The 25434-nt window shown below is 45.0% G+C and overlaps 1 protein-coding gene across 2 annotated transcripts in view; it reads right to left on the bottom strand.

Annotated features, from left to right (window-relative positions):
* Window positions 1-688: 688 nt before the first annotated feature.
* Window positions 689-25434, bottom strand: part of LOC139050113 (solute carrier family 4 member 11-like) — a 47203-nt gene continuing 22457 nt past the window's right edge. For both annotated transcript variants that reach the window (XM_070526327.1, XM_070526328.1), the window contains 8 exons: window positions 23711-23795; window positions 21045-21167; window positions 19006-19119; window positions 13257-13389; window positions 10521-10921; window positions 8939-9430; window positions 3031-3244; window positions 689-1680 (listed from right to left, as the gene is read on the bottom strand). In XM_070526327.1, the coding sequence (XP_070382428.1) occupies window positions 1614-1680; window positions 3031-3244; window positions 8939-9430; window positions 10521-10921; window positions 13257-13389; window positions 19006-19119; window positions 21045-21167; window positions 23711-23795 (1629 nt within the window). In that variant the 3' untranslated portion in view covers window positions 689-1613. The remainder of the gene's footprint in view (window positions 1681-3030; window positions 3245-8938; window positions 9431-10520; window positions 10922-13256; window positions 13390-19005; window positions 19120-21044; window positions 21168-23710; window positions 23796-25434) is intronic.

The raw sequence follows: 25434 nt of genomic DNA, 5'->3' as shown, positions 1-25434 counted from the left end.
TTTTGATGGGGACGCACGAGAGGACCTGACCGACGTTGGTTTATCCCAATTGTACTGCGAATAAACATTAGGAGTGCTCGAAGTGACGCTCCAACGCCATGGCTTTCCGTAACAAGTGAATGGTGCAGTTGTTACGGAAGCACTTGTTTCGAACAAATGTGTCAAAACGAACAATCGTTAAAAAAATTGGGGCCCTCACCGTATTCATATCGGTAATAAATGATGTTAGGGAATCGCCTCGTAATACCGCGTGCTTGAGAAGGATTCATGAGTACATGCTAATTATTCGTCTACATAGTTTTGTATTTTGGTAATAGTTTTGTATTTCCATAATGACTTCGGTGAGTTACGGAATATTTTTTTTTAGGCAAGCAACATAGCTCCCGAGCTTCTACAATGAATTATTATAGTAGTAGTTTACCGACTGTTCTAGTCGGCGGACCAGTGCACTGAAGGACATTTATTTAATCTCAAGACTTTGTCGAAGGAAATCAGGGCTTTCCTTTTCGATGGCTCCAGAATGTGACGGTGTAATCGCTGAGCAAAAACGCGCCGCTCGGGGAAATTCTTCCCCAGAGAGCAGCATCATAATCGAATCCAAAGATTCCTAACCATTTTGTGTGGGCCTCCAACTTTCAACATGAATGATGTCAGAAACAAGCCAAAAGGATGAAGCGTTCCTTAGAAATAAGGTTTGTTGAGACTCGTTTTTATTTCGCGTGTATTTCTTGCAGAAGCAGAAGCGAAAACACAGCTCATCTAACGAAAAGGAACATATATGGTTTACTGTAGGAGGACACCCGAAATACTCTGACGTCTCTTCCTTTGTTTTGAGGCAGCCTTTCAGCTTCTTAAAAATGGGCATAAACCGATTCGTCACATTATGTAACGTTTCCTACTGTGCAGCCATATTACATCGCAACGTTACCCCATCGTTCCACCTCGACATCGTTGTAAAGACTCCAAGACTGAGATGTCCTTAAATAACTAGAATAGACGTGAACTGCGCATAACATCCTTGGCGCACCCATGTTCACCAACACAGCACTCCTGAGCTGTGACACGCTTAACTGTAGTAGTTATATTATGGGAAGTTATCAGACAGTGCTAAGTTTAGTGTTCGCATGCTACCGAGTGTTTTGAGAACAGCAGTAGCGACTTAGTTGCACTGGAACAACAGCAAAAAGAAACATGGCACAACAGGAAACTCAAACAAAAAGAAACATAGAAAATCAGAATCAGCAGTGAACCGTTGCAGGTGCATGAGCCAGAGTACGGGAAGCTCTAGAAAGTTTTTAACTATGCAGTGAGTGCATAATATGTAGGTGCGATTGTTTTCCTGGACGTCTTCCCATGTATATCGGGAATGTCTGTTTTTTTCGGCGTCGGTCTCAGAGCTTCTTGCGTTGGTGTTCTGGTCCACGCCTGAACAATTCTGTTCGGTCTTCAGAGCTGTAACACCGTTAGGAAGCTCCATCGCTTTCGCGACGCGACTAACCACTTGGGGAGCCACACATCCGCGTCAAAAGACCTACAACTGGTGTCTTTTCCGGTTGGAGAGTGCTTCATCTCGTTCACACACACTGGCAGCGGCGGATGCGTCGAATAATGTCCTATAAGTGCTTGCCGTCCAAAGCTGCCAGATATCTTCGATCGAGAAAGAGGGTGATAATTTTCTGCCTGCACAAAAGGTTGAAGTAAAAAAAAAATGCCTGTATGAAAACAGCACACACGTTCTTCAAGCAGAAAACCCCTCATTTCTGTTTTTTTTTCTGTTTTCCCTTGTGCACCTCGCAGGTCAGAACCGCCCATTCAACAGGAATTTTTTTTTCCTCGCAGCTATACATAGCAACAATGAAGGCTTTGACTAAGTGGTTTGCAAATATTTAAAATTTTGAACAAGGATAAGAGAGTCCTTTTTGTCTGATTCCTATTCCAAAGTTGGCTTTATTATTGCAAATTTTGCATATTCGCTTTTTTAATATTCAATACAGCAAGCAGCGCTTCGGAATCTCGAAGGACACAGAACTACTCAAGTGATGACTATTCCCAACAATTTTCCTGAAGAACAGCCGTGATTGTTGCGCAGAGCCATCAGCTCTTGCGCGTACCTACGGCTGCGTACAAATTGTGCTGAATAATTTGCAGTTATTAAATAAATACGTCTCATCAAACCTCACAGTTGACATGTGAACTTGTCGTCTCGAGTTAGACAACGCAACTCATTGCTTGTCCAATCTCACCGCGTTTGCACATACCTTTGAAAGAATGTGCGATTCTGAAATACTACATTCCTCTTTTTCAGTGAGCACAACACATTGCGTGCACCTACTGACCTGTTGTTTCCCCGCCGAAATCGTCATCAGATAACTGAAGGCTGCGGTTTTTTCATTTGCAAGCTTTTTAGATAACCGAGAGCCCAGTTGCGAACGACACCGCATGCATACATAAATAAATAAAGTCGAGGTTTTGACGGAAGCCCGTCTGGCCGGGAGGCATCATGAAGAAGGGTAAAAAGAAGGACACCGACCACTGAATGAATACAAGACGTTTCGGCTCCCCTGACGAGAGCCTTGTTCACAATGAAATCAAGGACGTGCGATACAATGTTTATATTGCTTTAAGATATGATGTAAGCATAACGGAACCCTCCCCCCATCTACACGCGCTGCTTACATCATATTTTAAAGCCATCATTGTGAACAAGGTTCCCGTCAGGGGAGCCGAAACGTCTTTTCTTGTATTCATTCAGTGGTCGGTGTCCTTTTTACCCTTCTTCATAAATAAATAATTACATAAAACTTTTTTACCACAGAAATCCCACGCGAATCTCTTATTTATCCTTGTTTAGAAAGGAGAATTAATCCAATATTCGATTTGTTGCACGCAGGTCGTTTTTTTTTTCAAATTTCGTATTCGATTCCAAAATGTCCCTATTCGGAATACCCTACACTTCTCCAAAGCGGGACTGAAAAGCCTCGCTCATAAAATTATGTAGGCTTGTTAAGCTAGCGAGTGACCAAAGCTCACCTAAGCGGCAAGAGCAAGAGGATGATGATGGGGAACACCATCTGCACGTAGGGCCAGGGGGCGAATCCAAAGAAGCACAGCACGGCGAGCTGCACCAGCTGGCAGAAGGTGAAGAGGTGTATCTTCCGCTGAGGGCAGCGCCGGATGTAGTGATTCGGCGGGTAGGCCGCCTGCTCCGTGAACAGTAGCATGAAACGCTCGAACATCTGGTTGCCTGAAATAGACGAAATCGGCTTAGACGACAGTACTACGGTATTCGCCGTATAGTTTGCGCATCGGCTGTATGTTTAACCTCTTACCATCTCGTCTACGTTTCTTTTTTTCTAATATGGCCTCTCATTTCATGAATAGGCTTGAACAGATGCATCTCTGACGAGGGATACCATGCATTGCTGCGGCAACTAGCAAAACTCGCATCTGCGCTTTTGCTTCTAGTCGGAGAAAATGTGAATACGCTGTACCCGTAATTAACTTCCATGGGTGTGAACATTTCCTTCCCTCAGTGCATGCGAATTTAGTCGGAATAACGGAGTGTCTGGAGCATCTTTATTGTTTGGACCATCTTCCAGCAAAGTCACTGTGACTAATAAGTTGAGGTTTACGCTAGAATGTCGCCCTGCATCAGGGCGACATTCTTAGTTGCCACGCAATAAGTATAATGATTATACTTCAACAGGGCTGTTTTGATTTTTCGACAAGTCCACCCATGTAAATGTGGGGACAGACTATTTAGCTGAGAGCGATACACTCGCCATGTCTTACTTTTCTGTGAGCTCCGCGAGAGAAAGAATGAGGGTCTCAATATTAAGCAGAGGACAAAAAATGCGTAATGCGTGGTCACAATGACTACAACGTTAGGTACAGCTACACAGAGTTCCCAAAGTTAAACCATCGGCGATTTTAGGGCATTCGATTAATGATTGGAAAATGTAGAGAGGTCGGCCGGATAATGGAGAATCTGGCCTGCTACTCTACGTAAGGGAAGGGGAAGAGGGGAAGAAAAAGGGTCACAATGGGGGATGATAATGGGAGGAACGAGGTGAAGGACACATTGAGTGGGCACGGCGGACCATCGACAAGCATGTGGCTTAAACCGTTCTGCTACCTTGTGCAGGTGCTTGCTCATGGCCTGGCCGGACCAACGTTGCCACAATTGCCGCAGCATGACCAGTCTTCAAGAAATGAAATCGACCGTCCCCATCTACCAAACTTCGCCACGTGCACTTGGACCACAACTACAACACCGATGCCACGTCACTGCTTTCATGACGCCAACCCTTCGCTGTTTTGGGATGCGTCACTTGAGGCGCCACCTATTCTTCACGTGACGTCGACGCATCGCTTTATAAAGGAACAGCTCCAGTCCTACACTTTCAGTGGGCACGGCGGACCATTGACAAGCATGTGGCTTAAACCGTTCTGCTACCTTGTGCAGGTGCTTGCTCATGGCCTGGCCGGACCAACGTTGCCACAATTGCCGCAGCATGACCAGTCTTCAAGAAATGAAATCGACCGTCCCCATCTACCAAACTTCGCCACGTGCACTTGGACCACAACTACAACACCGATGCCACGTCACTGCTTTCATGACGCCAACCCTTCGCTGTTTTGGGATGCGTCACTTGAGGCGCCACCTATTCTTCACGTGACGTCGACGCATCGCTTTATAAAGGAACAGCTCCAGTCCTACACTTTCAGTGGGCACGGCGGACCATTGACAAGCATGTGGCTTAAACCGTTCTGCTACCTTGTGCAGGTTAGTAACTGCTATAGCACGATTAGAAGTGATTGTCGTGGTCTTTTGGTCTTGCCGTGCCCCCTACGGTGTGCTTCTATTGTCCATGATGTGTACTGCGTATGCTTGCTGCTGATGTGCGGCGATATTGAGTTAAATCCCGGCCCCACTCACGGTAGTGGGGCCTCTATCGAATCCATGCTGAAAGAGTTGCTGTCTGGTCAGAGCAAGTTGGCAGCTGACGTGACTGCACTCAGGGAGCAACAGAATAAGGTGGAAAACGTTATAGCTGACTGGGGAGCCAGATTCGTTGAATTAGAGAAACGAGCCTCGCGTGTAGATGACCTTGAACGTACAGTAAGGTCACTGGAGGCGAAGTTGACTGATCTAGAGGATAGGAGCAGGAGATCCAATCTCGTAGTCTTTGGCATTCCGGAGGATGCCGGCGAAACTGAACCTATTCTTAAAAATAAAGTTCTTGACGAGGTGTTTTCTGCAAAGCTTGCTGTTCCTTGCAAATCTGTCGGCCGAATTCATCGTCTTGGTAACAAAGGTAACAAGAGACCAGTCATCATTTATTTCCAGGATTTTACCGAAAAACAGCTTGTCTTAAAAAGTGCGTACAAACTAAAGGGTAGTCGAATATCTATTCAAAACGATTACTCGCACAGCACACTAAGGAAACGTAAACTCTTGTGGGATAGTGCTAAAAGTGAAAGAGAACAAGGCAAGAAAGTTCGCTTAATTAATGATAAGATGCGTATTAACAATGAGCTTTTCACTTGGGATGACAGTAAGAACTTGAGGATGAAAACTGACGGCCATGTAAATACTTCGAAAAATGATTGACTTGCCTCCGCTGATACTTCCCCTGGTGTTAAAGAACTGAGAATTTTAAACATCAACGCCCGCAGTGTCGTTAATAAATCGGAAAGCCTTGAGGCAACTATCATGGGTTACAATGCACATGTAGTTGTGATAACAGAAACATGGTTGCATGACAATATTGAGGATGCTGTTGTGTTTCCTCCATCTTATCAAGCTTATCGCCGTGACAGGTGTACTAGAGGGGGCGGGGTTGCAGTTTTGATAAAAGAAACTATATCCGGTACTCTGTTATGTCAGGCTGATAACCTGGAATCTGTTACAATGAAGCTTACTTGCTGGGATAAATCATTTTTGCTATTTGCAGTTTATCGAGCACCTGACTCGCGCCCAGAATTTTTTCGTAATCTTTTTGAACACATGGTTTCATTCACAAGCGATAAAGTGCTACTTATAGGCGACTTTAACCTACCAGATATTGATTGGGAGAATGGGTTTCTCTGCACCGGGATTAATTCACACTTAGATTACTTACATGACATCATTCTGTCTCACAATCTTCACCAGGTTGTGAGACAGCCAACGCGCACCTATGGTACGTCAGGAACCATACTTGACCTCGTTTTTGTAAGTCGTTCATTAGAAAACTTTTTTGTTTCGGTGGAGCCTGGAATTTCTGACCATAATCTGGTATATTTTTCTTGTTCTTTGGGAGTGCTTAACACTAAAAAATGTAAAACAACCACTGTTAAAGATTTTTCTCGTGCCAGAGACGAAAGTGTCTTGGATTATCTTGAGCAATGCTTTGATAACTTTCACAGTAACAATACTACTGTGCTTTGGGATAAATTTAAAGAAATTATCGCCCACTGCCTTAGCAACTTTATTCCTAATAGAACTAAAAAAACTTCCAAGACTACTCCCTGGATAACGAGAAAGATCTTGCACCTTAAAAGAAAAGTTAAGCGCTTAAGACGACGATTTGCCTCACGTGCTTCAATTCATGAAATCCAAAATAAGCTAAACCAAGAAGTGCGGCTAGCTAAGCGCTGGTATTTTCACCATACATTGCCAAATTTCATTCAAACGGCACCCCAAAAATTTTGGGCTTTTCTAAGCTCAAAAACCAAGCCAATTAATCAAATTGTTCACGAGGGCCATGTCGTTGTCGAAAAACAACGCATCGCGGAGCACTTCAATAATTATTTTCAGAGTGTTTTTTCCAATTTTGATGGTGGTATAAACGTTAACCGCATGTCATGCAACTCGACCTCTGATATTGTATCGCAACCGGGTGTAGTGTCGATGCTGCTGAACCTCAAAGCTAAATCATCTCCAGGACCAGACAACATACCGAACGCTTTTCTGCGCAGATATGCTGAAGCGTTAGCCCCTTTTCTTGTTGTTATCTTCCGTTCCTCGTTATCTACGGCTAATCTTCCTACAGACTGGCTTACTGCACGTGTCGTTCCCATACCGAAAAAAGGTGACAGAACCCTAGTAACTAGTTATCGTCCTATCTCATTAACTTCATCATGTTGCAAGTTAATCGAGCATATTATAGCTAATGAAATAACCAAATTCCTAAATGACAACAACGTACTGTCTCCTCATCAGCATGGTTTCCGGAAGGGTTTTTCTACTGTGACACAATTAACCACAATTATTCACAACTTCGCAAGTGCTCTTGACAAGTCAAGCCAAATTGACGTAATATTTTTAGACTTTAAGAAAGCGTTTGACCTTGTACCTCACAATAAACTTATAGAAAAATTACAGTCAATAGATCTTCCAGCCTATATTATTAACTGGGTGGCGGCTTATCTATCTAATCGCAAGCAGTTCGTTTCAATTGATAATTACTCTTCTAACGAACTTTCAGTAACTTCTGGAGTACCTCAAGGTAGCGTGCTAGGACCTTTACTATTTCTAATTTACATAAACGACATCACTAACGAAATTTCTCATCCCGTTCAAGTTAGACTGTTTGCTGACGATTGTGTGTTGTTTAACGAGGTTACTTGCCACGATGATCAATTAATGCTTAACTCTGACCTTCAAAACATTCTTTCCTGGTGCAGTCGGTGGGGTATGGAATTGAACAGAGAAAAAACTGTTTATATGTCCATAACAAAAAAAATTAATAAAATGTCGTTTGTCTATAACCTCGGCACGGAACCACTAACCAAGGTCAGCGAATATAACTATCTTGGAATCACAATAACCAGTGACCTCAGCTGGAATAGGCACATTTCTAACGTATGTAGCTCGTCTTTCAGGAAACTTTGTCTTCTCAGGCACAAACTAAAGCACGCTCCCTCTAGTACTAGATTACTGGCTTACACTTCACTCATCCGACCGAAACTGGAATATGCATGCATTGTGTGGGATCCCTATAAGAAAATTAACATTAACACTTTAGAGATGGTCCAACGTAAAGCTGTCAGGTTTATTTTTTCTAAATATAGACTGAGTGACTCTCCTACTAGCCTAATGATTCAACATAATATCCAAACGCTACAACTACGCAGGAAAATACAACGACTGAAATTTCTTTTCTTGCTTAAAAACAACTGTTTGTCCCTCCAGCCGCAGGCTTATGTTCAACCACTTACAGCGCGCCGAACACGGCATCGTCACGCTGATTCTTTGACGCCTTATAACACCCGAACTAACCTTTTCAAGTTTTCATTCTTCCCTCGCACTGTAACAGATTGGAACAGCCTGCCATTATCACAATTGATAAACACAGATTCTATTGACCGCTTGTGTCTTTGATACTGGGGGTATTGCCATATGGGCAAACCTTGTTACTGTTTTCTTCTTTTTTTTTAAACGTGAATATTGTATAATACTTTCCACATTATCCTTATTCTATACAGTATTTTGCAATGAGCGCTCGTTCAACTTCTGGTACTTTTTTTTTTCCCCTGTCTCGATAGTGGTTGCCAGTGCTCACATATGCGTGTGATACAGTTCTAATGTTTGTCAAGTTGCCTTCCTTCAGTGTACCTTCTCTTAATATTATAAGTCGTCGCTTTCATTTTTTGTTTTCTTATAATATTTACATATGTTGCATTGCTTTTGTATTTTATTTTCATGTCTGTATGTATATATAAGCACGTGCATATGCAAATATTTATGTATTCTGCCCCTCCTGCTTGGGCCCTCATTTGGGCCTGCAGTATTGTATAAATAAATAAATAAATAAATAAATTACACAACTGGTATCACAGGCGTGAGTCCAGGCCCGTGTCACCTAGGAAACGTGAAAGTGCACGCATTGTCTCTGTCGTCTGCCAACTCTGTGGCCATGCGCCTAGCAAGACGTCCTCAGACAGTGCAAACCTATGAGGGACGTGACGGCCATGTAAAGGAAGAGCCCGTCCAGCACCGCGGTCGGGATGTAGGACAGCGGGTACGGGAGCAGGAGCAGCGACAGCCCGATGAGCAGGTGCGACAGGATGCCGGTGAGTCGCGTCTCGCGGGACCGCACCACGACCTCGCACACGTGACCCTGGTCCACGCGCTCCTCCAGGTCGGCCAGGCAGCGGGCGTGCAACGGGGAGTGCGGCAGCACGCCGTGCATCCAGGGCAGCCCGAAGACGGACAGGCCCGCGTTGAGCAGACCCACGACCAGCAGGTCCAGGTGGTAGGCGCTGCCCTTGCGCAGCCTGTTGCTCGGGTTGTTCACCATGGCGGCGGAGATGTTCTGGTCCATGAAGAACAGCAGGGACAGGGCGAAGCCGAGACCCATGGCGCCGAAGACCCCGGACACCGGAAGGGACTCGACTCTGGCCCGTTCGAAGTGATAGCCCTCGGTGATCCGGAACTGCTCGGCTGGGTTGCGGGAAAAGAAAGGGAAATGGAGATACAACAACGACGACGTGCCTGCAAACAAATTGAAAGACTTTTTTTTTTTTCGCAGCATTCATAGCATTCGAAACTCTCACTGCAGAAGCCTCTTATCGCTGCCTATACTCGTCTCTGCCGGATGAGCACCGTATGCCTTTGTCAACTCTATTTCGCCTTTGTCATCACTGATAATAGAAATCGAAAAGTGTGGCGCAATCAAATATTATAATCATACTTTTCTGACCGATTCGGAACTAATAAAATCGATGCGATGGCTGTAAGATTCTCTTCCGAAATGAACCCTCAAAAACTACCATTTCCAGCCAGCACTTGCACTGTACACAGGCAATATTTATAATAAAAACTCGCGCTAAGCATTACATAAGTGTAATGCAGTATTGCTGAGAAGAAAAGTGTAAAAATTAAAAATTAAGTTTTGGGGTTTTAGGAGACAAAACCACTTTCTCATTATGGGGTACGCTGTAGTGGGGGACTCTGGAAATTTGGACCACATGGCGTTCTTTAACGTGCACCTAAATCTAAGTACACGGGTGTTTTCGCATTTCGCCCCCATCGAATTGCAGCCGCCATGGCCGGGATTCGATCCCGCGACCTCGTACTTAGCAGCCAAACACCACCGCTATTAAGCAACCACGGCGGGTAAGAAAAATATAGAACGGCCACGGCATTCGGCCACTGCTACTCCATGCGCCCGGAACTTTGTAGATAACATGAACGTGGAGATAATATGAACATGTAGATAACAAACATGAAAGCAAACCAGCGCACCACGTATCTTGTCTATTGTGCGGCACCTACTCGCCCCTTCTCCCGACACCGACCCTGTAACTCCAATTGATCCCTTGTTATCTGCCGTACACCGTACATAGCCCATGCAACTCGATTTCTTTTTCCCTCTTATCGTTGCGCCTAACATTCTTCTATCGCTCGTTGCGCATTCCATATTCTTATCAAGCTCAATCTGTAGGGAGGAATGCGTTTAGCATTACGCGGCTCTGGACAGCCGCGAGTGTCTGCGAGCATCGGTCGGGCGGCATCACTGCCCGAGACTCACTCTCAACGTCCTTGAACACGAAGGAGCCGACGAAGCTGAACGCGACCACAGCCAGCGGCAGCGCGTAGTCGGACAGCAGGTTTCGCAGGTAGGCCTGCAGGTAGGGGGTCTTGTTGAAGTTGTACAGCGTCACGCCCAGCATGCAAGTGCCCAGCGCGAGCATCAAGAAGAGGAGGCTCGTGTCTCGCTGGCAGTGCGAGGTCACCAACAGCGCGTCAGTAACGCCGATGGTGGTGGTGTTGTTGACTGCCGCGATGGACGGAAGGCGGCCACCGGTCACCAAGTCGGTGTCGGCACAGCCGGGCGCGAGGTAGTGGCGCAGAAAGTCCTTGGTGACGTCACGACCGGCGTCCACGCAGAAGGCGATCGTGATGAAGAGCGAGAAGATTTCTTCGGTGGACCTGCAAGTGATTGGACGCGTTTTCCCTTCTATTCGTGGAACTTGCTGCGCTGCATATTTGTGTGGTTCAGTGAAGACAGGGAGGCCTTCCTCGTGTATGAACAGAAGTATTGTCCTGCAGAGCTTATTGCTCACGGGCCAAGGCGTACAGCCGTGTTTGGTCAGTCCATAGCTTGGCAACTGTTATAGTTTCTTTTTTTGTGTGTGGGTGTGTAGGCGCCTGGCGGAAACAACAAAAAGCTAAGTTAAATTCTGGCATTTTACGCGCCACAACCCCGATAGTATTGTGAATCGCGGCGTAGTAGAAGACGCCGGATTAATTTTGACGACGTCGCGCTCTTTAACCTGAGCCTAAATTTAAGCAGACGAGTGTTGTTTTTTTTTTTGTTTGTTCTTTTTTATTTCTTCTACATCGCAAACCCACCCATCTAAGGTACCCAGACGGGTCAGGCAGCGACAATGCATGGTGAACTTCCGCTGCAGGTCCCGCAGAACAATAGACATTGGACAGCTCACGGGACCCTCAGGTATCAAACACCAGGACTTCACGGATGGTATACGGAATAATCTAATTCTGGCTTGCTTCGTGACGGTTTCTATGACCTTTCGATTTGACAGTCGCTTGCAATGAATTTGGGGGGAAAACAAATTTCTTCTTGTCAATGTATGCACATTTTAGGCTTGGCTCTGCCCTACCGCAAGCGTTAGGCGGAAGCTACGAGCTCGACCCCTTATGAGTGACAATGTGCCTTTCTTCCCGTTTCAATTCCTTTTCGTTCAATTTATTACAAACTCCAATGCGGATGCAAATACAGTTTGGCCTCGATATAATGAGGCTGATCGGACACGAGAAATATCTAGTCAGGTCGAGAACTTAGACGCTTAAAAAACACATGGTGATAACTTATTTTCTCAAATCTAAGACAAGATACAATTTTTTGGCTCAAGCAACTTTTGTAGGACTAAGAAACGGCCGACTAAGGCTCCACTTAGAAGAGAACAGACGTTTCAGCTTCAATGGAACAGTACAGCTGGCGGTGCTGGTAATGCCAATGCTGAACTTCCATAGCTGAGCTCCAGCTACGAGCAGTTTTCTAAAAGGGGAAACTGCCTACTTCAGGCGGGCATGGTAAAACATGTGAACATGTGAACACATATATGAACATTTGAACGTACAAAACACATGAACGCACCACAACGCATTTTGAATACGACAGAATTTACCGGTGACGTGTTACTTTACCCGTATTTATCAGAAATTATGGGGTTTTACCTGCCAAAACCACCTTATGATTATGAGGCACGCCACAGTGGAGGACTCTGGAAATTTCGACCACCTGGAATTCTTTAACCTGCGCCTAAATCTAAGTACACCGGTGTTTTCGCATTTCGGCCCCATCGAAATGCGGCAGCCGTGGCCGGGATTCGAGCCCGCGAACTCGCGCTCAGCAGCCCAACAGCATAGCCACTGTGCAACCACAGCGGGTACCCGTATTTACTCCCAATAACTTCGTTAAATTGCTCGAGACGTTGCGCTCTCTCCATTGCTTCGTGCTTTTCAACGCCTTTTACCCTTCTATAGATACGTGTCGGGGAACCGAAAGCATGTCGCTTTGAGTTTCGTTGAAGTTGACTCTTGACTGCACGTGCTACCGTGCAATGTACACACACTTCAATTATAACGATACATGTTTATTTTTCATGTGCTTCCCACGTCATCGACCTCTGTTGGCTTCATGTAATCTGTTATGACCTTTGGGAAACCACTGCCTGAAAAACTTTAGCAAGAAGCCACTGGCACGCTTTGCAGCCCTTTATCTCACATTGTGTCAGAGAAACGCCGTAAAGACGTGAAAGCGAAGGAAGCCGAGACGACATACGGAGTTATATACGAAGATGGGGAAGTCTTTATGTCTTCCTTAGAGGTTCTGAGAATGTCGTAGAGTCTTTGCGGTAAAGAAGCTCGTTAGACAGACTTGAGCGATGACCTGTGTGCAGGACAAAGACGACGCACGTAATTTTGTTTCTTGTTTTGCTCGGGGAAGGACTTACAATTTAAGATACGCGAAGGCCATACTATGAAAGCCAGCTTTACCGTCTAGTCAGAGGCATTTGGGGAATGACCGCTGGAATCGTTCGCGATAACAATTTTATGGACAAGTAAAACGGCGCAGCGCCGTTGCAAGTGCTTGCGTAAGGCCTAGCGACTCCCATGCTACAGCCTTTGTGAGCTCATATCGTGTAGCAGGCAACCCCTCGGCAGCAGCACCTTAAAAAGAGAATTACGACTCGGCATGGCCCCCTCACGTACGTGCTCATTTCTGGCGGATGCTCACCTTGTGCACCATTTCATGACCTTGCTTACGTCAAAGATGACGTAAAGGAAGAGAAAGAAGCTGTTCCAGAGCCCGACGCAGGCGTACATGGCGGTAAAGTCGAAGCCAAAGTCCTGGCTAATGTCGTAGATGACTGCAACAGGAAACGTGAAGTCAGCAGGAGAGCTTGAATAACCTCTAAAGGAACACGTTGCAAAAACACGCACAAAAAGAAGCAAAAACAAAACGGAAAGCAATAGTTGCATCTGAAAAGATGCAGCGCCAAGTGAAAGCACTTCTTGACTCTTGACACGCATTCTAGTGTCCACTGAATGGCCGTCTATATACGTGAGCTTGCTGTTGTACCTAGTGAGGGGCACGAGAACAGCGCATGTAATCCAGGCACACCGGCAGAATCCACCGAGGACTTACATTTCTTTGTCTTATTCAGTTATTTTCTATAGATATTTTTGACTCTCTTGCACTGGTGCTTATATATACTGGGTACCTGGGGACCATGCTTTCCGTCTATAAAAGTACGAAGCTTGCTAACTTCCCCCTATCTAAGCATTGCAGGGCACATCAACTTCACTCAGGCTCTTGGTTTTTCTCTCTTGAGACTGGTGAATAATGAGCTACCACCGATGACAGTTTCAACATCTGTACCTTAAGATATGTGCCTTAGGACAACCTGACTCTGTTCGAACAATAATATTTTGTCAGGAGTCCACACTGAACATGGTAAACAAACTGAAATTAAATTCCGCATCAAAGTAGAACACACTATTTCCTTTAACGACCAACAAACTCTGATTTTTACAACTTAAAAAGCTAAAACATGCACCTATTACGGACTGGTTATGAAGGTATATTATACCTTTATTTCTAACATTCAGCGAGTGCTATTGGTATGACGTTAATAATTTTTTTCCTAGCAACGTACCTCTTTTTTATAAGGCCGCAATATAATGCCATGCTACCACGAAATATGACATGCCAGAACCTTCATACTCTTTGTATTTTCTTTTGTAAATGCACCACATGATTTCGCTACTCCTGCGGCTATCACTTGTTAACTTCCATAATTGTTTTCCAGCTGTACAGGTGGTCCCGCATGGGATTGGCCGTAGACCTCTATGCATATTTGATGCCGCAACTTCACTAAAGCTATTATTAAGACGAATTTTGATTCGTGGCCCTCTTCTGCTACTGCTATGAGCTTGCTCATAGCACCTCTAAATATAAGCCGTGCTCGCAACGAAAATACTGTCTCAGTGATCGTCTTGGAAGTGACACAAAAAACAAAGGCAAAACATCAGTAGTGGCCAGACTTTTAGGCACTAGAAATGTTTTCGGCGCCTGAAAGAGACACTTAAAGCATCATTTGAGCAATACAAGGGACCAAAACAGGCATATTATAGTGTTCGGAAACCACTACGTCCTTTGTGTATCGACCGAGTGCGTTCATATTATGGCAACATTAGTGGTGTGCGAATATTGAAAACTTTCTAATAACGAACAAAATGCTCTCGCATTCGATTGTGTCTTCGAATTAGACACTCGCTCCGCAATTAGGTCCTCGAATCGAATGGACACTATACGAAAGTCCGGGTATGTTTTCAAATACTATTTTGAATGCTTTACGTCTTTCACTGTACACAATCGAGCAAGAAATTGAAGCAGAAACGCGAAAACTTTCATCCCCTCCACAGCAGACATAACGAACTAGAGGAGCCTGCGCCGCTCAGGCAGTCAGGCTTATGACATTCAGCAGCAGGAATTGTTTGGCACTATTTATGAATGAATCACCTGCGCCCTTCTTATCGGTTTAAATCAGAATACCTTTCACTGCAAGATAATGAATGCAACTGTGGTACACCTACCGCGATCGTTCTTAATAAAGAAAAAAGAAATTGTTTTCTTTCCCTACGCCATCCCCTCGGACAATACACAAGTTTGGTAGCGAAAGCATACACAGGTGTTAACTGGCCCACAACGTTACCTTCATAATGTTTATATTAAAAGGCATGACCATGTATGCTCAGCAAAAGGAAGATTTTTCCGGATAATCTGCTTAGTCGTTCCTAATACTCACTTTGTGCTTCCAGCAAACCGTGCTTTATAATCTGCAGTTTAATGACGGAAACTATCCATTGCTTCGAACACCAGGATTCGAAAATCACTCGGAAAGCAGTAAAATATTCGCACACTATTCGGAAAAAATATCCTACATTCGAGTTGATTTGATTCGCTTCAGGCACTATTCGATCGGTGTTGCTTCGTATTCACCTTCTGCCTTTAGAACTTATTTTCACATCTCTAATGGTAATGGAACCGATGTAGCGTCTTCTCGCCAGGTCTCCAAGGCAGCAATCATAGGCCATCGTTTCGCGAGGCTTTGCTTGGTCGCGAGAGGCCGCATTTATGTGAATCCGCGTATCGCAGCCAACACAGTTAATAGATTTGTTTCGGCCCTACGAGCAAATAGTGTTTATCTAATAGGCAAACCTTCCCGCTCACCATGGAGCACTAAATGCAGCAAGCACAAAGGACACAAAGAATACACTAGGAAAGTCGCTGAACAAGTAATGACAGCATCTGAAATTCTTCCCTAGCGGACTAAAGCCAACAACTGTTCCAATAAGAAAAGAATCGTTGCAGAGTTTACGGCTACACATCCTTGAAAGAGTTATCAAAAAAACAGTAACAAATAATTATTACCATCTCAAGAGTGGGCGGATCAAAATTTTGCCTCTGCTCACTCAGAAGATACTTGTAAGCTGAAAAATGAGCGCTCAACAATGAAAGAGGTGAATGGAACGTTTTTTTGTGTTTCCGCATGTAGGACGGGTTCAAGCACTCTGGGGATCTAGACTGTTCGCCTGTAGGTGGCTCTCAAATTTCTTTCAGCAGAAAAAAACATTCATGTTTCTTTTATACCGACCAACTGCACAATCAAAAAAAAAACCTTTCTCTTTTTTGGCACATAATGCTGCACACATGGGATGCAATATAGTTATCTATACATGGTGCGGTAGTTGCGTCGCGACTCGTAAACTGCTCGCAAAAATCCGTTTCGCAAGCGTTCTTTTTTTTATTTTATGCATGTCGCCACGACTTCATAATTTGGAAATTTCTTTGTCACAATTGCAAGCACAGGTGTATGTATTTCATTACGTATATTTATTTATATAAAAAGAGCAAGGGAAGGCGGGGCGAGAGGCGGAGTTTATTCTATTTCAGAGATTAGATGAGCCGCCATCGGAGGTGTATCCGTAGAACGAAAGAAGGAGATGCTGTCGCGGAGCTTTGGAGTAATACGGTGCCAGCGGAAACTTATTCATGACATATTCAGGGGGTCGTTGCGGAGCGCTGCGGCACCGCTACAGAGGCCACCTAAAAGAACAGTAAGCGTTACTGATAGCATGAATGGGCTCCACAGATGATAAACAAGCAGGATCATCGCTTCTATACCCGCGATATTCTCGTAATACTGCTTTACCGCTGTTTTACGCCACCTTCATATCTCGGTCAGAGCGCTCTTAAACGACCACCCGTGTACGACATTAGTGTTATTCTTTAGTGTCCCTTTAAGGCGGCAATATGTTTACAGATAGCAAAATAAATTTATTCAACCCAACAAAAGCTACCTAATTGTGAAGTTTCAGGTGCCAAAACTGCAATACATAATTATGAAGAACGCCGTAATATGCGACTCCGAATAACTTTTGATTGCCTTAGGGTTCCTTATTGTAGAAATCGAAGTACACGAGCGTTCTAGCATTTAGCCCCCCATGTAAATGCGGCCACCGTGTCTGGGATTCGAACGTCTGACCTCGAAGCTCTGCAACGCAACGCGGTAGCTCCTAAGCTACCACGGCGAATGTTGGAAGTATGCAGTGTTCGGGAGACTTGTGGCAATGGCCATTAACAAGACGTCTTCGTGTGAGCTAACCCCCGGGTCACTTACGTCGGTCGCTCAAACAACCGACGATATCTTCCGAAATTCCAGATTGCGAGTGTTTCCCCGTTCCCGCCTTCATGCGTTTTGCTTGAAAGCAACATGTCGTGGTCAAAACGGGAGAAAGTGCTATCTGCTACGAATCTGCCACCCGTGCTCCCAAAGTAATTTTCGGGCAAAAAAGCTGCTCACGTGGCCAAAGAAACTCCGCACGTTTCGTGGGACAGCAAGTGTGTGGCACTGGAGTGGACGGCGTGGCTCCAACAGCGATAAGATGACGCGACACGATGGTGAACGATCGATTAGCAGCATAAATGAGATGTAGAACCACTTGGCCGGAGCCTACCTATACCACGAACGCATATTACTCGCCCTGGTCAGCCGTGGTCTTTGATGTCCTGCATAAACAGCAGGAAGTGTATAGTGAACTACGTCTTTAGTGCGGGAGTATCCGCACCGCACGCAAGCTTTATGCAGCTTCTATTACAGCCGTGGGACGGTGCGCCCGTTCGGCTTCGTCGCTTTTGGAGCCAAACGCATGGCGCGTCCCTGGAGACCTTCCAGGCGAACTACTCGTGTGTGTGAGGCTATTGCGACAGCACCACGGTGGTTTTTTTTTTTTTTTTTCTTGTTCCGCTCTACTCTCGGACGTACACCCCTGCAGTATTTCAGTAACATCGAGAAAGCCCCGACCACATGGCGTGTCAGCGGCCTTGTAACAACGAGGGGACGGTGGGATAAGCGAATTTATATGCAGTCACACAGCGCGATTTCCAGTTCGAATGCATTCTGCTGTGCTCTTTGCTTCAGGAGGGCACCTCGCTGCTATAGGCCCCTCACTAGCCGTGTGGGGGAGACTCGCGCGATATTGTTCAAAAATTGAATGGTTTGCTTGTGGCCTCTTAATTCTCAGCAGTTGGCGTGACGCCGAGGATATGTGCTCGCTTACCATGCTGCAGGCGCGGGTTCGACTTTGCATATAGGTGCTAGATTTTCCTCATTCTTTTTTACACGGTCATCGTATCGATGAAATGTAGGCAGACTAGGCGGAGCAGAATAGCCAAAGAAAGGCTCTTGCATTTAAATCTTCAATGTCAATGTTCAATCTTCAACAGCATATTACAAGCTACAGGCGGTACACCTTTCAAAATTGTGCGCCTGTCTCTCTCAAATCTTCGCCTGTAGAATATTGTGCAGTGGCGAGTCCACTGCGGAAGAAACACTTTTGGACATTTTTCCCCCTCTTGGTTTGCTAACCAGTGCCAGGCAGATGGTAGGGGGCCCGCAATAGTTCAGCATTGTCAGGTGCGTTGGCAATCAGCAACAACGTCGGCAAATGCTGCCAGATTTTGCAGACATAAATAGCCAAATATGCTTTAGGAACGACGAGACCACGGCAAGAAAGTATTTTTAACTGATAAAAGTGAAAATAGGCAAATACAGGCACGAAGGACAGAAATAGACATATATATACACAATTTATTCGCTAAACTACTTCTTAAGTTATAATTCCCGCTCATACACTAAAAGGATGAAGCCCTGGTGCGCGAAAACAAATAGGCACTTGCCTATTATATGGCCCCTACACTTCAGACTAGGCGGCAGGGCAAGGGCCTCCTGTCGTCTGTTAGTGCCTAGCCTTACCTCGGTGATTATTTTTTTACGCTTAGATGTCGATTCACTATGCAGGCTTTACTGCAGCTGCTTTCTTTTCTCGTGGCGGAATTCTGTCGTTCTCTACGTCACGTCTGTCTGATAAGTGCGAGAAAGTTATGCACTAATAGATTAAGACATCATGGTACTGCTCACCTTTAATGTACAGGCTGAGAGGCGCAGTCGTCATCAGTATGACGAGCGGTTGGCCACTGAAGAGTGCGAAGCCCAGTCCGCCAATGGTCTGGCTGACCATGCATTTTTTGACGTCTGCAATACCAAACGCGTCTCGAAAACTGTTATGAACAATGAGTCCCTACGAATGCCAGCATGAAGGAGTCGCTTAGGAACGTTTTAAGCGTTACTAGATTATTTCTGAGGAACGTCGTTGCTTGCCTCGTTTGACACATACTTATAGACAATCGAACATGTCGTCTATCGAGTAAACCTCACGTGAAAGAATGCACCTTGCATGCCACTCCAGTGCACTTGACTTTCGGAATTATTCGTCACCAATAGACACAATAAATGAAAATAAGTCTGAGAACGCAGGACAGAAGGGAATGCAGTAGTACTGGGAAGGCCGAACATCTCGGGGTGATTTATCGTGGCATGGGTGGATACCAGGCTTGTCAACACTAACCGTGCACGACGGCGAACAGCTGGTAGGGGTGAAAAGTTATTCAGGTCGGCATTCGTTAGAAGAAATCGGCTGGAGCAAGTGATGGTGCGCATTTTTTTAACTTGATACTAATTCTGGAGGTGTCAATGCCGTTATCCGACACTTATACGAACGTAGAGTTCGAGAATCTAAATTCTTTCAAATCTAAAATGGTGCCAAAAGAATTACTCAGAGTGGTAGTTAGTTAAGACCACATTTCTAGACGAGGTAATGTGCTCTCTAATCTGACTTCCAACATTTCTGACATTCACGTCTGCGTTCCTCTCTCATGAAGTTGGGGCTACGAGTTTTTCACTGCTCCATTTTTTTTTTTTTTTGTACGGTAGGCATTGGTGGCCTTTTGCGGTAGCAGCTGTCAAAATTTGTTTTCCGTTTTTATGCGAAGCATATTACGAGAGCTCAACCCAGCTCCTCAGGCGCGGCGGTGTCGCCTTCAATGACCTTTGACCTCATGCCATACCACGTGACACCGTGACGTCACGACAGAGGAGAAACGGGGCTCCAACTCGCGCCGTCGCTCGCGGCGTCGCGGCGGTATATAAGCAGCTGCGCTTGTTTCTAGGTGGCTTTGGCTCAACTCTTGCAAGATGGGCTGGGTGGGAATCGAAGCAGGGTCTCCGGAGTGTGAGACGGAGACGCTACCACTGAGCCACGAGTACGATGCTTCAAAGCGGTACAAAAGCGCCTCTAGTGAATGCGGTGTTGCCTTAGAAATGAGCTGTTTCTAAGGCTCAGGCGTGCGTCGCTTGCTCAGGCGCACATTTCGTTGCCGCGCCGAACGCTGCGTTGCTCGACGCTCACCGCGTCCAATGCGGGGCGCGTAGTCGCTGCGCCGTAGCCCATTGTCTTACACCCCTTGGCGGGTCGACAGGAACGCTGTCGCGTTCCACTCTTGAAGGCGAAGCAGAGTAACGCATGAGTTGTTTCTTCGTCTAGCCGAACCAAATATAGCCAAGCAACAGTAGTTCACCAGGCTAAACAGTGGTTCAACAACTAAAATAAAGGCTAGTATGCTACGAATCCTGAGCTTAACCTTAGCTAAGCTACAGCCATTTTTTTTTCTGCTATCAATTCGTATATGAATTTGATAAAAATATCTATACATAATATTATTAAAGTTTGCGCGTCCATAATGGAAGCTGTGTGCAGAATGACGGTTACAGAAAAGAACGGACTCAAAGCTAGATAGAACAATCATGAATGAATACAAAGCACAAGGTAAAAAATAAAAACAAACGACAATAGTTTAGTTTCTTTTTTTATGTATAGAATATTCATTCAGCTAGAGGCATGAACAAACGTCAAGTGAACTGTACGTTGCGGTTTTATCTTCATCAACTTCAGACAGTTTTTCACTTAGGTTATTTATTTTATATTTCTTTATTGCTGTATAGCATATCTAAATGAAGTAGCCCGTGTACTTTCTCACTCAATCTCTCTGCAGCAACCAATCTAAAACAGTACTGTATCGAATACACGAAGCTTTTATTCAGAGGTATCAACGTTTGCTTACCAATTTTGCCGTGTGTGTTAGTGTCATTTAACGCTCCAAATGCTATGGTAGGAAGGAGGCATCCGAAGTACAGGAAAAACGTGGTGCATATCGTCTTGTACAGCGTTCGCGGGCCCACGATGCCTGTGGAGGAAAAAAAGACAGCGAGGCGAGACCAACGTAAGCTTGTATCGCTGAAGCCAGAAAAATGTCTAAGCAATGCCGGACGTCGTGGATTCAACTGAAACCCATGATGTCAGTTAAGAGTATAATATTACAAAGTACTGCGACCGCAGTGACACCGCATGCCAATACTGGACATTGATGCATCGTATTTACTCGCATACAGCTACCGTACGTTGTTTCGCGTGCGATAATTATGCTCGGGAAAAAAGTTTCCGATCAAACCTTCTTTGTACTAAGTACAAAACTTAAAAATAAAGCGACCGCAAATGGGTGTTTTCAGACCAGCCATTGTAATCTCAAACGAAATATTACTTCCAAGCAGCACTTACGTTTGTAATAGCAGCTTCGATCCTACATAAAAAGAAACGGCAAAGGCCCTTTTTTTGTTCATTCATTCATTCTTTTTTCGCAGCATACTCAGCTGAACGTAACAGTCCGCAAACAAGTAATGTGACTCTGGCCCGACCTAGTCGGTGTCGTCAACGCTGACATCGGAACAAGTGGATGACTGTCGCTGCAGTGATTTTTGAAGTAGCCAGCGAAACAGCGGAGGGGGGGGGGGGGAGAACGCGCGAGTGCGAGCATTATGTGAGTAAATAAGGTACACGTCAACTTGGCCGTCTGGGAAGTACCCGATGTCCTGTCCTAATGACCGTTTCAGTCCTTAAAAACTATGGAAAAACTACTTGCATGTGCCAGAGAAACCTAAAGATGTAATGTAATCTTGACTTATCTTTCCAAGCCTTTGCTTCAAGCGAGCAACGCAAGCCCCAGGTCCATTGGACGGCCGCACTGGCCGCCATGGGCACGGCCATTTGAATGCCAATACGAGCAACAAAAGTGCACCAACCGACATATCCACATCAGACTCATGGGGCCACACTGAGACCATCCATATCTATCTATCTATCTATATACATCTATCTATATACATCTATCTATATACATCTATCTATATACATCTATCTATATACATCTATCTATCTATCCATCTATATACATCTATCCATCTATATCTATCTATCCATCTATATCTATCTATCCATCTATATCTATCCATCTATATCTATCTATCCATCTATATCTATCTATCCATCTATATCTATCTATCCATCTATATCTATCCATCTATCTATCTATCCATCTATCCATCTATCCATCTATCCATCTATCCATCTATCCATCTATCCATCCATCTATCATCATCATCATCATCATCAGCCTGGTTACGCCCACTGCAGGGCAAAGGCCTCTCCCATATTTCTCCAACAACCCCGGTCATGTACTAATTGTGGCCATGCCGTCCCTGCAAACTTCTTAATCTCATCCGCCCACCTAACTTTCTGCCGCCCCCTGCTACGCTTCCCTTCCCTTGGAATCCAGTCCGTAACCCTTAATGACCATCGGTTATCTTCCCTCCTCATTACATGTCCTGCCCATGCCCATTTATTTTTCTTGATTTCAACTAAGATGTCATTAACTCGCGTTTGTTCCCTCACCCAATCTGCTCTTTTCTTATCCCTTAACGTTACACCTATCATTCTTCTTTCCATAGCTCGTTGCGTCGTCCTCAATTTGAGTAGAACCCTTTTCGTAAGCCTCCAGGTTTCTGCCCCGTAGGTGAGTACTGGTAAGACACAGCTATTATACACTTTTCTCTTGAGGGATAATGGCAACCTGCTGTTCATGATCTGAGAATGCCTGCCAAACGCGCCCCAGCCCATTCTTATTCTTTTGGTTATTTCCGTCTCATGATCCGGATCCGCAGTCACTACCTGCCCTAAGTAGATGTATTCCCTTACGACTTCCAGTGCCTCGCTGCCTATTGTAAATTGCTGTTCTCTTCCGAGGCTGTTAAACATTACTTTAGTTTTCTGCAGATTAATTTTTAGACCCACTCTTCTGCTTTGTCACTCGAGGTCAGTGAGCATGCATTGCAGTTGGTCCCCTGAATTACTAAGCAAGGCAATATCATCAGCGAATCGCAAGTTACTAAGGTATTCTCCATTAACTTTTATCCCCATTTCTTCCCAATCCAGGTCTCTGAATACCTCCTGTAAACACGCTGTGAATAGCATTGGAGAGATCGTATCTCCCTGCCTGACGCCTTTCTTTATTGGGATTTTGTTGCTTTCTTTATGGAGGACTACAGTGGCTGTGGAGCCGCTATAGATATCTCAGTATTTTTACATACGGCTCGTCTACACCCTGATTCCGTAATGCCTGCATGACTGCTGAGGTTTCGACAGAATCAAATGCTTTCTCGTAATCAATGAAAGCTATATATAAGGGTTGGTTATATTCTATAAGGGTTGGTTATCTATCTATCTATCTATCTATCTATCTATCTATCTATCTATCTATCTATCTATCTATCTATCTATCTATCTATCTATCTATCTATCTATCTATCTATCTATCTATCTATCTATCTATCTATCTATCTATATCACACGAGCGCAAACACACACACACGTTGACATAGGGTTATGAGGGTTTACCATCGACGTAGTCGCTGATGTAGTAGGGCAGCCGACGCCGGACATCGTCACGCAAGCCTCGGGCAATGGTGCACTTGCGCTCCTTCTGAAATGCGTTAGGCGCAATACGTCAGAGCGCAAAATTTACTGCAACGTATTCTCAACCGTATTTTGTTTTTCGTCGTTGGCGTTGGCAAGGCTAGGGAGAGACACCGGGAGCTACGGCGAGGCACTACGTACAACAATTCCTATCCGCAGGTCTGTAGCGGAGGAAACGGCGCCATAGTGCTCCCCAGCACATTTCAATTTGCATTAGGCACTGTTCTCGCATACGCAAAGCGCTTCATTTGCAAGTTGAAGCCCCAGCAAGAAACGCATCACCGGTTGAGCAACACCTACGATGCGATCCCGAGCGAAGCAACAGCGACATGCGTTGCTTGAACTTGCATCCACATTTCATATACCAATAATGCAAGCACCTTTCTCACCGAAATAATTACGCTATAGTGAAATAAATGTTATTGCTGTGCCACAGTGAGGTTACAAAACTTTTTGTATGCGACTCACGAGATCTGCGATCTTTCGAAGCGCATGCGCCACTCCTGGATGCGGCCATTTTGGCTCCGTACTTTGACGATCGCGAAACTTCGGAGCGCGTTCAAAAAATCCCCACCTCTTGGGAAAAAAAATTAACTGTTTAGAAAACAAAAATATAGTTCTCCTCCTGGACGTCCGATTGCGAAGTGTGTCCATGAGCGGTGCGGAAGGTCTTGAAAGCGGCGTTTCGCGTATTCAAAAGCGGGCAGCCAGCCATTCTTGCTTCCCGCTTTGACGATCGCGAAACTTCGGAGCGCGTTCAAAAATCAACGTGCTTGGCGGGAAAAAAATCACACTGCTTAGGAAATAAAACTATAGTTCTCCTTCTCGTCCGATAGCGCAGTGTGTCCGTGAGCGGCACGGAAAGTCTCGAAAGCGGCGTCTCGGACCATTGTTAGTGGCCTAACGATGTACAATGGACGCGATACGGAAAAAGTTAAAGTGATAAAGTACCGAGAAAACGGATTAAAGCAACCTCCTTGTGTCAGAAAGTTGGCACTGGAATGAGGATTTTTACCTTTTGTTTCCTTTTGGCATTACATTAGATGTGTCCCGAAATTGCAGTGGTTTAAGAGAGACGTGGTATCGGAGGACTCCGGACTAATTTTGACCACCTGGAGATTGTTAAAGTGAAAGTAAATCTAAGTAAACAGGCCGCAAATGTGGTCGTACCCGTGACCTTGAGCTCAGCAGCTCAATGCCACAGCCAGTGGGGCACCATTATGGGTAACAGATTAGTCTCGTTGCTAACAGTTTTACGAGGTGAGGGTTTTGAGAAGCCTCGGTAGTGAGGACTTAGCATTTTTTTTTCAGCCAAGCAGACTAAATGCAACCGTTATGGTCGAGACTCTCAACACTCTGCTGTCAACGCGTTTCAAGTTTTATGCGGTTGGTAGTAGATAACAACGCACAAATAAATCTGCAGAAAAGGAGCCCGAGGGCACAAGGCCTTTGAAAGGTTATAAATGGAATAAATAAAAACGATGTAAACGCGGCATGATGGCGAATAACATTTAGCGGCGAAAAATTGGATATAAATTTTTTTAGGAGTGATCATCGTTTCTGAATAAATAGCACTAACTATACCTATCGGCAAGCAGCAACACTACAACCCAGAATTCACTGGTCACTCGACCAACAAGATAACT

Source organism: Dermacentor albipictus, chromosome 9, assembly GCF_038994185.2.
Source record: "Dermacentor albipictus isolate Rhodes 1998 colony chromosome 9, USDA_Dalb.pri_finalv2, whole genome shotgun sequence".
In the NCBI taxonomy this organism is placed as follows: domain Eukaryota; kingdom Metazoa; phylum Arthropoda; class Arachnida; order Ixodida; family Ixodidae; genus Dermacentor; species Dermacentor albipictus.
Note: the sequence above shows the minus strand (reverse complement) of the source record. Positions and strands in the feature narration are given on the sequence as shown.